The sequence below is a fragment of the Coptis chinensis genome, chromosome 9 (assembly GCF_015680905.1).
Source record: "Coptis chinensis isolate HL-2020 chromosome 9, ASM1568090v1, whole genome shotgun sequence".
Classification (NCBI taxonomy): Eukaryota; Viridiplantae; Streptophyta; class Magnoliopsida; order Ranunculales; family Ranunculaceae; genus Coptis; species Coptis chinensis.
Window position 1 is genome coordinate 5,379,307 of NC_141464.1, and position 13,820 is coordinate 5,393,126.

Consider the following 13,820-nt stretch of genomic DNA (forward strand, 5'->3'; position numbering starts at 1 on the left):
ATTTTTTGTGAATGTTGGCTAAATTTCAGCAACAGATCGGTTGGTAGTTATTTCCGAAGTGGGCATAACTCCCTCCCTTGCTGACCTTTTAGGTCGGGCCTTACTCTATTCCTCCCTACGGTTGGAATTGCGGCCCGGTCACTTCGTTCCATTCGCCCCTTTCAGCTTTTCGATTAATTGTTCTTAGCTTTGTTAAAACCGTTCTAGAGCCTAGGGGTTCACACACACTTTATATAAACACATTATTTATGTATGTATGCTCAATCTGTAACCTTGCACTTATGAGACTCGGTTAAAAATTATAAGGCCGCACGTAAATCAAATGTTGGTTGCTTAAATATCACTTTAGAAATATAACAAGTGAAGAAGATTACAAATCGTATTGGCATAATGCAAATATCAACCTGCCAAGTCTCACCGACAATATTTCTTAGATACAGAATATGTTAGTGTTATGTTTGATGCATCCTTTGATGTCATAAAGGTATTTGGTTGAGTGGATGATAACTAAAGATGCCCAATGCAATGTGTTTTTACATGTCGTGGGTACTAATTTCTACATGTGTTTCCATTTTTTGATTCGTTTGATAAGTTGATAGGTGAAAACTTATAGATCATATTTTAAGGTGGTGTCTAAGAATATATATTTTCAACCGGGAGATAAACCTTGGATATAGGAGAGTGAGTAGAGAGATTTCTTTGTTGACCATCTTTAGAGCCAAACAGTTACTCAATACTGTTTGAATGTTACTTGAAGGTATAACTTTGTCAATATATATAATTGAATGGCTTCGTAACTTTGTCAATAGTTTAGAAACACTTTGAGATATAACCATAAGTCTATTCCTCGGATGTATAACATGTTCTAATTTAACTTAGCTACAGAGTATGCAGTAAAACCGCTTTTAGACTTAACATGGTTTCCTTGTAATGAACTTTGGTGCTGTTTCTCCCTCTACTTTGTAAGTGCTCATGCGGACTGGTGATGCAGAGCTGGAAATGTGTGGAAAGTGCAGTGCTGGTCAGAAGGTGAGAACGTGCAACTTTCTAGTATTTTATATGAAAAAGAATGGTAGAAGTCTTCTCTTGATTAGTTTTTCCTTAGATTATATGTAAGGGTACAAATCTCACTAGAACTGCTCCTTTTTATTAGAAACTCCCGACTTAGTTTTTGATGCCACAAGTAGGGGAAAACAATTCTTAATAATTGATAGAAAAAAGTAAAGCAGCTGATTCAGTAGCATTGGCCGCAGTGAGGGCTTGATGTAATATGTCAGCATATCGGTCTATACTTTACAATTCTTCATAAGTTTTAGGGACTTTGAGAGTGGAACAAAGGATGGGAAGACAGAACCGTCGTCTGAAAAGAGATACGGTAATGTTGAAGAAACAATTATCTATATATATATATTTTTCGATAGGACACTTGCAGACATATTTGGCAATAGGACTATGTATTAGTTACATTTTTCAATGCGGACCTTTGGTTAATGAAATAGTTGTCCTTTAAAAAGGTCAAAATGATTAATCCTTGATATAAGAAGCCCACTGATGCCCTTGCTGCAATGGGCTCACGATATCGATGACCCAGAGTACATCAAGGTGTTCAGATTGTCAGAGTTAAGGTCTACATCTGTGGACGACAATTATAAGTGGGCTACTGATTCTGGTTTCGGCATTCTTCTGGGATCTGTCTTGAATTAAGTTCAATCTCTTCTGCTATGGACCCTTTATCTGCAAGCTTCATATGTTTCCAACTTCTGCAAGTCCCTCTACGCATGGGAGCTTCCTTCAGAGATTTCCATCTCTGGCAAACAATGCAAATGTGGCGGCTGCGTTTTAGGACAGGTTATTTCTAGTGAAAGGCTTCCTGAATGGAAAAAAAAGAGACTTTTGGGATTCTGTTTAGTTTCTGATGGTTTAAGTAGCTTCACATTGATCAGGCTACTGTCCAATGGAAAGCTTGAAAAGCAGAAATATGTGGCCTCTTGGGACACATCACTCCTTACAAGTGCAAGTTGAATGAATGAAGGAAAATATCTTCACAGGCCGAAGACTCTCATCTGACTTTGTTCCCTGTTCAGGAGTATAAGCTTAATTAGTTTGTTTCCTGATGTTGTTTAGACCGAATTCTCGTATGTTATTGATGCATCCTAGGGTTGATCATCCCCAAATTAGTTACTATTATTATTAGTATTTTTAGGAATTGAGTCTAATTAGTGTTTCTAGGTGTTTTAGGCTATTTCTATTTTTGTGGTTATTTTAATTAGGAATTTAATGTTTCTATTTTGATTAGAGTTGGTTTTAGAATAGGTTTCTATTTTTGAAGTTGTACAAAACTATAAATTGAGTTGTAGGCTATTGGTTATAGTTAGGGTTGATGAATAATAAAGTTTGAGTGTTAGAGAGAGGTTTTCTCAATTGAATTCTTGTGAGAGTTCGTGTCTTTGCGAGGAACAAGGTTGTCGAACCATAAAATCGACATAGGCATTGGAATTAGGTTCCAAAATCATTCTTGGTCATATGTGACCATCAGTTATTTGCGTAGTAATCTCATCTTTCAGATCATCACATGGACCCAAATGACTAGACATGTGTGATTAGGACTGAGAACAGTTTGTTTGGACTCAAATCCATTTTATGTCTTTGTTCTTTTTGGTGTAGAAAGTAGAAACTACCAATATGAGATGTCACTCGAGTCTTCTAGTTGAGTTGAAAAGTTTCTTTGAATCATGTACCTTAGAGTTCGATTAGAAATGTTCTGTATTGCATTGTATTATCACAACCTGTGGAAACTGAAGTACATTACCGGTGTGAGTTGAATCTACTTAGTACGTTTCTCTATTGATTTTTATCTCAATATCTGTATTACTGAATCTTTTCTCTTGTAAATGTTCTTTTACTCTTTTAGCAGTAACACATTGTTTTGTGCTGCAAGTGATTAGGGGGTGATTTTATCAAGCTATTTTCATGAGATAGAGTTGCTTGAAGGTAGAATATTAAAGATTGAGGGAGTTTCCACCTTTGAAACTGATCACAATAGGAAAAAGTGAGACTTCGTTCAGATTCAATGAACTGAAATGGAGCTACCAAAATGAATTATGCATCCATTCAGATTTCAGAGTTTAGTCTGGGTTCAGATGCTTGGTCTGTGTCTAATGTTTCATCAGATCCAGATCCAAAGAAGTTCCTATAGCAAATCTTGCAGTTTATATCAACATGAATTGATGTCATCTAGTGCCATTCCCAGGTCCTAGTCAGCATTCCTCACTAGTATTGTAAATGCTAGTATAGTACCTTCTAATATATACTTTGATATACTTCTAATATAATTTAGTTGAACTTTTTGGCGCAGTCAAGTTTAGTACCTTCTATAGTGTCTTGTTGTAATGCTGTATAAGCCTCACTGGTAGCATTTGATTGTGTTTTTTTTTCCTTCTCTCACAACGCATTTGTGCTAACACAATATTGCTTTTATCTGTTTATCTAAATATTCTTTATACTCTTCTCTGGTTTTCACTCAATGAAGATGGAGGAAATAAACAAGATTATAAGGGAACTGTGGCAGCAAACATACAGGGGACAAGATATAGATTATACAAGTATTCATTCTGATTCTGAGAGTGCTAGGACTTGTTCCTATAGCTACAGAGTATGCAGTAAAAACTGCTTTTAGACTTAATATGGTTTCCTTGTAATGAACTTTGGTGTTGTTTCTCCCTCTACTTTGTAAGTGCTCATGCGGACTGGTGATGCAGAGCTGGAAATGCGTGGAAGGTGCAGTGCTGGTCAGAAGGTGAGAACGTGCAACTTTCTAGTATTTTATATGAAAAAGAATGGTAGAAGTCTTCTCTTGATTAGTTTTTCCTTAGATTATATGTAAGGGTACAAATTGCACTAGAACTGCTCCTTTTTATTAGAAACTCCCGACTTAGTTTTTGATGCCCACAAGTAGGGGAAAACAATTCTTAATAATTGATAGAAAAAAGTAAACCAGCTGATTCAGCAAACAATTCTCAATGCAAATGTGGCGGCTGCGTTTTAGGACAGGTTATTTCTAGTGAAAGGCTTCCTGAATGGAAAAAAATAGACTTTTGGGATTCTGTTTAGTTTCTGATTGTTTAAGTGGCCTCACATTGATCAGGCTGCTGTCCAACGGAGAGCTTGAAAAGCAGAAATATGTGGCCTCTTGGGACACATCACTCCTTACAAGTGCAAGTTGAACGAATCAAGGAAAATATCTTCACAGGCCGAAGACTCTCATCTGAATTTGTTCCCTGTTCAGGAGTATAAGTTTCCGAGGAGATTTGATTACTTGAAACTTGATTATCTTTTGGGATATAATAATGTTGATCTTTCTAAACTCCTGATTTCAAAGTTGCAAAACCCCTGTTGTAAAACTACTAAAAAAGTTGTTTACAGTCCAGACATTTGTAAATGTGTAGACAATCTTTTGAGAGCTGCAGGTGTTGACTGCAGTGGTTTGTCGCCTTCAATGGAAAATTTTCTTAGTGGCATCAACGGCCCTATGAGTGCCCATGAGATTACATCAAGCAGGATGTGGTCTGGTTTAAATATGGATTTTATGCAGTTGGCAATCTTGGCATTTATAGTTTCCTCAAAAGTTGGCCAATTGGATGATCCCAATGCTCCAAACTTGCCTTCCTTTTACTTAAAGACGCCGCCTTTGAGTGAAAGTGGCAACTTGTCAAAGAAACCTAAGTGGAGTGACATTCTTGTGGTCCCAGTGCTTCCTCTTCCCTATGTACTTACTCTTCATGAAGTTGGCAAAAATCTGAGAAAGGAAGATAATGAGTTTTCCGCAGAGGCTGAAGTGGCGCTTCAATGTTGAATATTTGAATTCATTTTCAGCAGGAGCATTGTATTTAGCATTTAAACTTTCGTCCAATACATCTATAGCATCGTAGTATGGACTGTGAACGCATGCATAGCATATATACAGGAATAACTATTTAACCAATTCAATTATAATTGAGACCATTAGCTAGCGATTGATTTGCTGCAAGAGTGAAAGCCACTTGGATCCTCCATGAGAAATCCTGGGAATGGAGGTAGTGGTCTGGAATAGCAAAAACGTGGTAGTGGCAGTCTTAATCATAGGGCTTGGGGTTGTACCGAACTATGAGGCAGAGTGCATTGCAATTGTTCTTGCTGCTGAAACTGCAGTAAGGTGGAGGAGAATATGGATTGAATCGGACTCTGGTGCGGCTGTACTTGCCTTCAAAGGGAACAAAGCACCTTGGCAGTGGAGACACAGATGGATAAGAAGTAAACTTTGCTGCCCATGCTGCTGCTAACAAGGGCGCACAACTGGCACAGTTGGCTGAAGATGCAATCCTAAGCTGTACTAGACCTGACTTTTTGAGATCTCTTGAATTCCCACGTTTAGGTCTATCTAAGTAGAAATTCTTAAATAGTGTAACTTAAATATTTCATTCATCGGTTCTGCTATCTTGGATTATTTATTTTAGTAGTCCCATTCATCATTTTTTTTTTCATCCGAACTGCTGAAAAACAAACTTTATACTGCTTTAGGCATCTAGGGCTTTCTGGATTTTGTAGTTGTATATGTGACCAGACCATCTAGGAGTGCCTAATCAGTCAGCAGTGATCGATATATGATTTCTAGCTGCTAACCTAGCCTTAGCTAATAAGCTCAAGTTCAAGTGGAAATCAATATTCCTTATACATGATAAACACTTCCATTCTTTGTAAAACACTTATTTATTAATCAGATAACTGTGTATTGCCATGTCATGATATTCTGCTCAGTGATACTTTCTCTACCCATTATTTGTTTCCTCTTTTTACATGTTTATTTGAGAGATGTTTTGCTCCACATTTCAAATGGGAACAGAAAAATCAGACACAAATACTTGCAATGCCAGTGATGATCCTTCCATACCACTACACCATTTATACTTGAAGAAATAATAGGAACCATTTTTTTACTTTCAGCTCATATGGAATACATGGCATACTTAGCAAAAAAACAAAGAATACATGGCATACTGCCATGGTCTGTTTCTTGTGTCTGGCAGACACCAAAAAGAAATGATAAGTTTTGGAGAAAATTTATGAGATAGCTACCTCAGAAGGGACTTATATAGTAGATACATGTATTGTTTCCATACTTCCTGCCGAACTGCATTACAAAATTCTCTAGCCCTGCTGAAAAAGGAAAGCACTTCTTACGAAGAAAAAGAGAAGGAAAGGAAGGGATAAAAGGGAATTTAGATAACCTTTCGAGGATGAGTTTTTTAGTGTCTTAGTGTGTAGACAAACAAAACCTCTCTATTTGGTATATATATACTTGCAAGCATCACCAATATAACATCTCAAGTAGTCTAATTGGCAGAACGAACAAAAAACTCTTGATCTATTCTTGGTTTTCCAAGGTGGACTGCAGAGCCTTCTTGACTTTATATAGGATAAGGATGCAGACAAAGTATCATCAGCTCTTGCATCTTCAGACAAAGTATCATCAGCTCTTGCATCTTCACTAGATATTGTGTTGTCTAGAATTACAACCTCTAAACTCTTATCTCTCTTTTTCCTTTCTCCTCCCCTTTTTTCTCTCTCTTTCCTCTTCTTTATATACCTCATAACTGCCTCTACTTCTCTAACCGCTCTCATCTCTTCTAACCGCTCTCCTATCACCATGATCTCCTTTCGTGTCCCACGTTCACAAATCATCCACCTATCTCCCAAGTCATCATGTCTTGACTATGGTGCTCCAACTCTTTCTTTCCCTATCCAGCAGCTCTCTTAGTGCTTAGACCTTTTGCTGACCCTCATGCCTTTTAGGATTCCGCGGTCGTTATATGTTTCGTAGATTATCTCCTGTGCTTATTCTCCTTCTTCTATTATGTTGCCTCGGTCCATAACACTTGCCGCCTTAGTAGTCATAAATTAGGCTGATACAAATGCCCCCTCTCGGTCCGCGGACCCTTAGTCCGGGGTCCGAGATACCCTCTGCCAACTGAAGCCGCCGTGCCTGGGTATTACGTCTTGGCACCCATCAAAAGCTGAAAGCCATGTTAGCTAGCATTGGGCCCATTACTTATGGCCTCGTGTCCTTCTGGCTCAGTTTTCATGTTCCACACTCCTCGCATGTCTTGCACGCTTCCAACGACAATGATGGCTGCGCGCTTTGATGCCTCGTTTCCTGCCCCTCCACGAGTCAATCATCAGCTGGCCCCTCCTTCATATTCTTCGGTTTCCGAACTCTGAGAATTACTTAACTACCCTTGGCGCTTGGAAACCCGTACAAACCCTTCCCTTTCTCTCCCTCTCCATTTTATTTCCTCATTCACACAGCCATCCTTTCAACTCCCTTCTTCCCTTGTTCTTCTTTGCGCAACCGTTAAGTTTCCTCACTTCTCTCCTCCCTCACGGTGATTCTCCACTGCATTTGCACCAGGCTCGACTCTTGCTACTTCATTCGCCTGCTGCTGCCTCGTAAATAAGGTTTGTTTCCTCTTCCTTAGCTTTTTCGAGTCTTTGTTATACACTGTAGCTTGGTTATTCACTGGTGACTTGTGGGTTCCCCCACTTGTGCATTTTAGATCTTTCATCTTTTAACCTTTGTGATTAGTATTGTTTGTACCATGTCGGCTTCTGAGTCAGCAAATTCGTCCGCCGCCAGATCCCCTAGATCTAGGTCTCCCTCCTCTAAGTCCAACAGCCCCCTTCCTGAGGGATCTGAGTCCGCAGCCACTGAGTCGGAGAGTCATATCGTTGTTCCCTCCACCTCTGGCAGATCGTTCAAACTCCCTCCGCCCCCTTCTCATTACCGCCGACCTAACCTTGCCGCAGTTAAGGCGGCTTACAATATCCCTGACGATGTGGTTTTAGAGCACGTGTCCAGGGTTACTCACTTCCCTCACTTGGTCAAACCCCGACCGGGAACTCTTGTAGCCACGGTAGGCCAGATAGTGGCCGGTCTGCGTTTTCCTTTGTCCTTATTAGATGTAGAAGTTTGCAACCATTTCAACATTCCGCCATGTCAGGGTATTGGCAATTTCTGGCGTGTTATGTATGCCGCTAACTTCTATAACAAAACCAACTCTCCCAAAATCTAACTCCGCGACATGATTGCCCATTACTACATAAAAAAGAGTACTAAATTCGGGAGTATAGGCTACCAATCATTCTGTAGCTGTCCACGAAAGAAGACCTTTGTTCTCAACATCACTTCTTCTGACAAAGTATGGCACCACTATCCGTTGTATGTGTCTAGGAGCTTCCTGTCTGCTGACATACCTACCGAAGTTTCTCTGAGGCATTTACATTTTCTCTCGAGCGGTAAGTGTAGTCAGACCACATATGTTTTTTCTACACATTTTCATCACTAACCCCATGTTACTTTCTTGGGCACAGGTTGGAGACCAGACTCGCACTCTCAGCTATACTCCAGTGTCACCTCTGCCATCTTCCAGCAACTTCGCGACCTTGGGAGTGATCAGTGCGATGTTCTAGGCATCGACCCGGAGAAAGGCACCCCTCTCCCTCTGGATCCGTCTCTCAAAGATTTTGGCAAGTACCAAGGCCCCTTCTACCGTCTGCCTCCTCCCAAGGAAAGGTTGCCCAAAGCTTCCCCCCCCCAAACCCAAGAGGAGGGGTTATACCAAGAAGATTTCTCACTCCCAAGCTCCTGCTAAAAGGGTTTCGGCCTCTAAACCACCTCCCACCACAGCTGAGATTTCTCCAAGCACCACCCCCAGTGCCCCTACCCCTTACTCTTCCCTCGCCGATTGGGAGGACGATTTTGAAGCTGCAGGTTCCCCTTCACACCCCCCAGATATGGATGCCACCAAGTTGAAACTTTGGGACAGCGATGAGGAAGAGGGAAACAATGATGTTGTGGCAAAGAGCCCTCCCGCTAAGAGGTGCAAAACAATGGGAACTTCCGCAGCCCCTTCAGCCCCAGCCCCAATATTACCGCAACCCGTGTCATCTACACGTCGCCCAGGCAAGGAACCCGTCCCCGTTGGACCTAAAGTCTGGAGTCCTGACTTTCGGGCTAGGGATCGTGTGGTCACCACTCGAGACTCTGCTCTGGACAACGCTGCGGTGGCTGCCACCCTATTCTTCAATCCCCATCTTCCCCGCGACCAAGCCTACAGCGACTCTGGGACGTTTGCTGCCCACCGCGCTGCCATCTACACCAGCTGGGAGAAGGTATGCCTCTGTCCCTTTTTCACTTGGTGTTTTATGTAGATAACCTGCTAAACAACTCATTTGTGTTCAGCTAAGCTTGGATGTAGGCTACGTCATTCGCGGTCTGACCAACACCCTGGACACCCTAGAGGTGGTAAAGCAAGAGATTAATGGGCCTGAAGGCTGGAAAGCGCGTCTCGAGAAAGACCGCGATGACACACGTCTTGCGGCTCTCAAATCCCATAAACTACACCAGGCCGCGGAAGAAACTTTCCACCAACAAATGTCTGAGCTACGGGCCAAGATGGAGGGCGAGAGAGTAGCCCACGAGGAAGCGGCCCAAGCCAAGCTTGAACAATCGCTGAAGGTTGCATCTGACCGTTTTCGCGTACTGGCTGAAAAGAAGATAGACAGAGAATTACAGCGTCAGCTTGAAGATCTTGCCACTACTGGGAGACTTCTTCCATTGCCCTCCTCCGCCATTATTCCCGTTGTTGGTCCTTCAGCTGTCTCATCGCCGCCACCTGAAGATGATCCCCATGCCGTCTCAGAGGCCGAAGACGCGGCAGTGGTTATATTTGAGGGCTCTCCTCAAAAGGAAGTAGCTGAAGATCCTAGCTCACAGGACGCGGCTGATGAGCAGTAAATTGCAGGATGTTTTCTGTGTATTTTGTTAGGCCATAGGTTGCTCTTAAATACTTTGTTTGTATACTATATGTCCCGTATTTCTGGGTGTTCCCAGTGGGCTATCACTTGTGCTTTTGAATTTTAATCCACCAGTTCGCGGTAGTTTATTAAAACCATGGCCAGGGGTTTTATTATACTGCATAACCATTTTCACCCTTCCACTACAATTGCCCCATCTTAACCTCTTGATCAAGAGGATGCTTGTGGGTCACTCAGTTTGCCCCCCCCCCCCTCTTTGGTTTCTACTTAGGGCCGCTCAGTTTGGCCCCGAGTTGGATTCGGACCTCTTTGACCCTTCGCTATCTCTGATGTTCTCTCGATTGAGGGCAACTCAGTTTGCCCCCAAGTTAGATTTGGACCTCGTTGTTCGTGAAAGGCTCACCCCCACTATCTCTGATGTGCTCTTGATTAAGGGCAACTCAGTTTGCCCCCAAGTTAGCTTTGGACCTCATTGTCCGCGAAGGGCTCACCCCAGCTAGGATGTCCATCCTTGGAGCTATCTAGGGGCATCTCATTTTGCCCCCAAGTTTGATTTGGATTTCCTGTGTCTCGATCAATTTCCCTGCACACTTGCAATTAACAAAGCCATTCCTGGTGGACAAAGTAGTACTCTATTCATTGATAACTTACATAACACAAACATCATTATAAACTGTCACTACGTCACAAGAAGTCGCGGCTTCTGTCATTGATTCCAACATTGTATATATTATCACTCATAGAAGCTTTTCAACATTCTGATGTTCCAAGGCCTCGCGATGTTTTCTCACAGTGGTGTCTGCAGCCGATAAGTTCCTGTACTCCCCTTTTCTACCACGGTATAGGGCCCCTCCTAGTTAGGCCCTAACTTTCCATCTACCTCCTTTCTAGTTGCCGATGTCATTCGCCTTAGAACGTGATCCCCACCTGAAACTGTCTCGGCTTCACCCTCCTGTCGTACTGCCTTTGTAATCTCCTATGATATTCCTCCAGTCGTATGCGGGCTGTGTCTCTCCTCTCCTCCGTGAGATTCAAATCCGTGGCCAATATAATCTCATTGACCCCCTCTTCCACCGCTCTGGTTCAGGTTGTGGCCACCACCATCTCTAATGGAATCACTGCCTCTACCCCATATGCCATGGCAAATGCATGGTGACTCACGAGTGGAGGTTCGTGGCGTGGTTCGATATGCCCATAACACATGATTTAACTCGTCCGCCCACGCCCCCTTTTTATCCTCCAGTTTCTTCTTCAGATTATCCATAATTGTCTTGTTGGAGGATTCTGCCTGCCCATTCCCTTCTGGGTTATAAGGAGCCACGAATCCCTGTTTTACTTTGAAAGCCTGGAGGAAATCTCGTACCTTCCCACCTGTAAACTGAGTCCCATTATCGGCAATTATGGTGTGTGGCAACCCGAACCGGCATATGATATTTTCCCACAGGAACTTCTTCACTTGCTCCTCCTTGATCTGTTGGAGCGCCACGCCTTCTACCCACTTGGTAAAATAATCAGTCGCTGCTAGCATATACCTTCGTTTGCCACTAGCCATTGGTAGCGGTCCTACAATATCTAGTGCCCACATTGCGAACGGCCAATGACTACACACCTTATGCAAGGGCTCAGCTGGGGCATGTATTAGTGGCGCAAATCTTTGGCATTTCTCGCATCTCTTGGCATACTCGGTTGCCTCTCTCTTCATGTGTGGCCAGAAATACCCCTGCGACAACACCCGATGTGCAGTCGTTCTTCTTGCTAAATGGCTCCCACAGTCCCCCTCATGAACCTCTCCCAAGATCTCTTGCGCCTGCCGCGACCCTAAACATCTCAACAGAGGTCCGCTGACGTTCCGTCTGTACAAGTCTCCATCCATTAAAATATATCTTTGGGATACCTGTTCTATTCTCCTTCTTTCTCGTTTATCCTCGATCTCTATCCCCAATAAGAAATTTCTTATGGGCTCTATCCATCCTGGCTCTTCCTCCGTGGTCACCCTCACCTCTGCATTCTCGGAAGTACTTGGCTTGTTCAACACCCTAACCTCGATTGATTTGCCCTCGGACCCCGGAAGTACCGCGGCCACATACGTCAATGCATCCGCATGTCTGTTTTCGCCGCGTCCTAGATGAGCGAATCGGATGTTACCAAACTTACTAGCTTTTTTCTGTAATACATCCAAGTATTTCGCCATCCTGGGGCATCGAGTAGTGAATTCTCCATTCATCTGACAAATCGCCAAGTTAGAATTGGAATACACTGTCAGCTCTCTCACCCCAAGGTCCGCGGCTAATTCTAGCCCCACTATCACCGCTTCATACTCTGACTCATTGTTAGAAGCCGCAAAACCCAACTTCATCGAGAATTCAAGGCGATTATTCTCTGGGGTAACTAATACCACTCCAATTCCGTTCCTCGTGTCAGTCGCGGACCCATCTGCGAATACCCTCCATCCATTCCTCATGTCCCAAGGGTCAAACAAATCCCGGCTGACCTCCCCCTCCCGTTCCATGATCATCTCTTCCCCCCAAGTTGGGTCTTCGGCGGGGAACTCAGCCAAAAACTCTGCCATATCTTGTGCTTTTTCTGCTGTCCGGATTTGATACTCAATATCATACGCGCTCAACACCAAGGCCCATTTCAGCATTCTTCCTGATTTGTCTGCCTTCAACGCTTGTTTGAGAGGCAAGTTGGTGACCACGACCACAGAGTGAGCCTCAAAGTAAGGCTTCAATTTCAATGCTGAAAACACCAATGCCAGTGCAAACTTCTCGATCTTGCTGTATCTGGTTTCTGCATCTAACATTGTTTTACTTTGGAAGTACACTGGCCTCTCTACCTTGTCCACCACCCTTATCAACATAGAACTAATTGCATATTCAGACACCCCCAAATATAAATACAACTTTTTCCCTTGCCCTGGTCGCGACAGAATCGGAGCCTTTCCTAAATACACCTTCAACTCTTGGAAAATTAGTTCGCACGCATCGGTCCACTGAAAGTCCGTTGTTTTTCTCAAAAGTAGGTACAACGATCTACACTTGTCCGATGACTTGGAAATAAACCGGTGGAGTGCCGCGATTCTTCCCACTAACCGCTGAACCTCCTTCACATTTTGTGGTGACTGCATTTCTACCAACGCCCTAATCTGGTCCGGGTTAGCTTCGATGCCACGGTACATGACGATATATCTCAAAAACTTTCCAGATGTCACCCCAAACGTGCACTTTTCAGGGTTCAATCTCAACTTGTACTTCCGCAGAATAGCGAAGGTCTCCCTCAATCCCTCCAGATGCTCCTCTTTAGTCATGCTCTTCTCTACCATATCATCTATGTATATTTCCATACTCCTCCTAATTTTGCTTTCAAACATCTTCTCCCCTATCCTTTGAAAAGTTGCCCCTGCGTTCTTCAGTCCGAAAGGCATTCGAGTATAACAGTACACTCCTCCCTCTACTATGAACACAGTCTTCTCCTGATCCGGTCCGTACATTACCACCTGATTATACCCCATCGAGGCGTCCATGAAGGAAAAAAACTTAAACTCGGCCGTTCGATCTACCAGTTCATCTATCCGCGGCATAGGATAACAATCCTTCGGGCACTGCCGGTTGACATCGGTGAAATCGATGCACATCCTCACCTTCCTATTTTTCTTGGGTACGGCGACGATGTTTGAAAGCCATTCGGTAAACTGACACTCGCGGATTATTACTGCGGCTTTCAACCTCTGCACCTCCTCTCTTATCCCTTATGCATACTGCGGTCTTGCTCCTCTCATTTTTTGCCTGACAGGTTTGTCCCCTTCTCGCATGTGCAACCTATGACAGGCAAACTCTGGATCTAGCCCCATCAAATCGACAATCGACCATGCAAAAACATCGTTGTTCTTTGTTAACAAAGCAACTAACTCCGCCTTCCAACCCTCTGGCAATTCAGTCCCAACAGACACCAATTTCTCTTCTTCCCCCTCC

At 43.2% G+C, this 13,820-nt stretch overlaps 1 protein-coding gene across 12 annotated transcripts; it reads left to right on the top strand.

Annotated features, from left to right (window-relative positions):
* On the top strand, positions 1-5,507 carry LOC147474521 (uncharacterized). Of its 12 annotated transcripts, none has more exons than XM_086584139.1 (5): positions 1-757; positions 968-1,029; positions 3,530-3,652; positions 3,735-3,796; positions 4,145-5,507. In XM_086584139.1, exons 1-5 carry the CDS (start codon positions 745-747, stop codon positions 4,221-4,223), a joined length of 339 nt encoding a protein of 112 aa, XP_086440265.1. In that variant the 5' UTR covers positions 1-744; the 3' UTR covers positions 4,224-5,507. The 12 variants fall into 12 exon arrangements, 4 of the variants coding, with proteins under 4 accessions (XP_086440265.1, XP_086440266.1, XP_086440268.1 ...); XM_086584140.1 differs by having other exon boundaries at positions 3,759-3,796; XM_086584142.1 differs by having other exon boundaries at positions 3,530-3,602.
* Positions 5,508-13,820: the final 8,313 nt, after the last annotated feature.

Coding starts and splice junctions, on each gene's coding strand:
- LOC147474521 (XM_086584139.1), top strand. Junction 1,030..3,529: donor AGTGCAGTGCTGGTCAGAAG/GTGAGAACGTGC, acceptor CACTCAATGAAG/ATGGAGGAAATAAACAAGAT. Junction 3,653..3,734: donor CTTGTTCCTATAGCTACAGA/GTATGCAGTAAA, acceptor CTACTTTGTAAG/TGCTCATGCGGACTGGTGAT.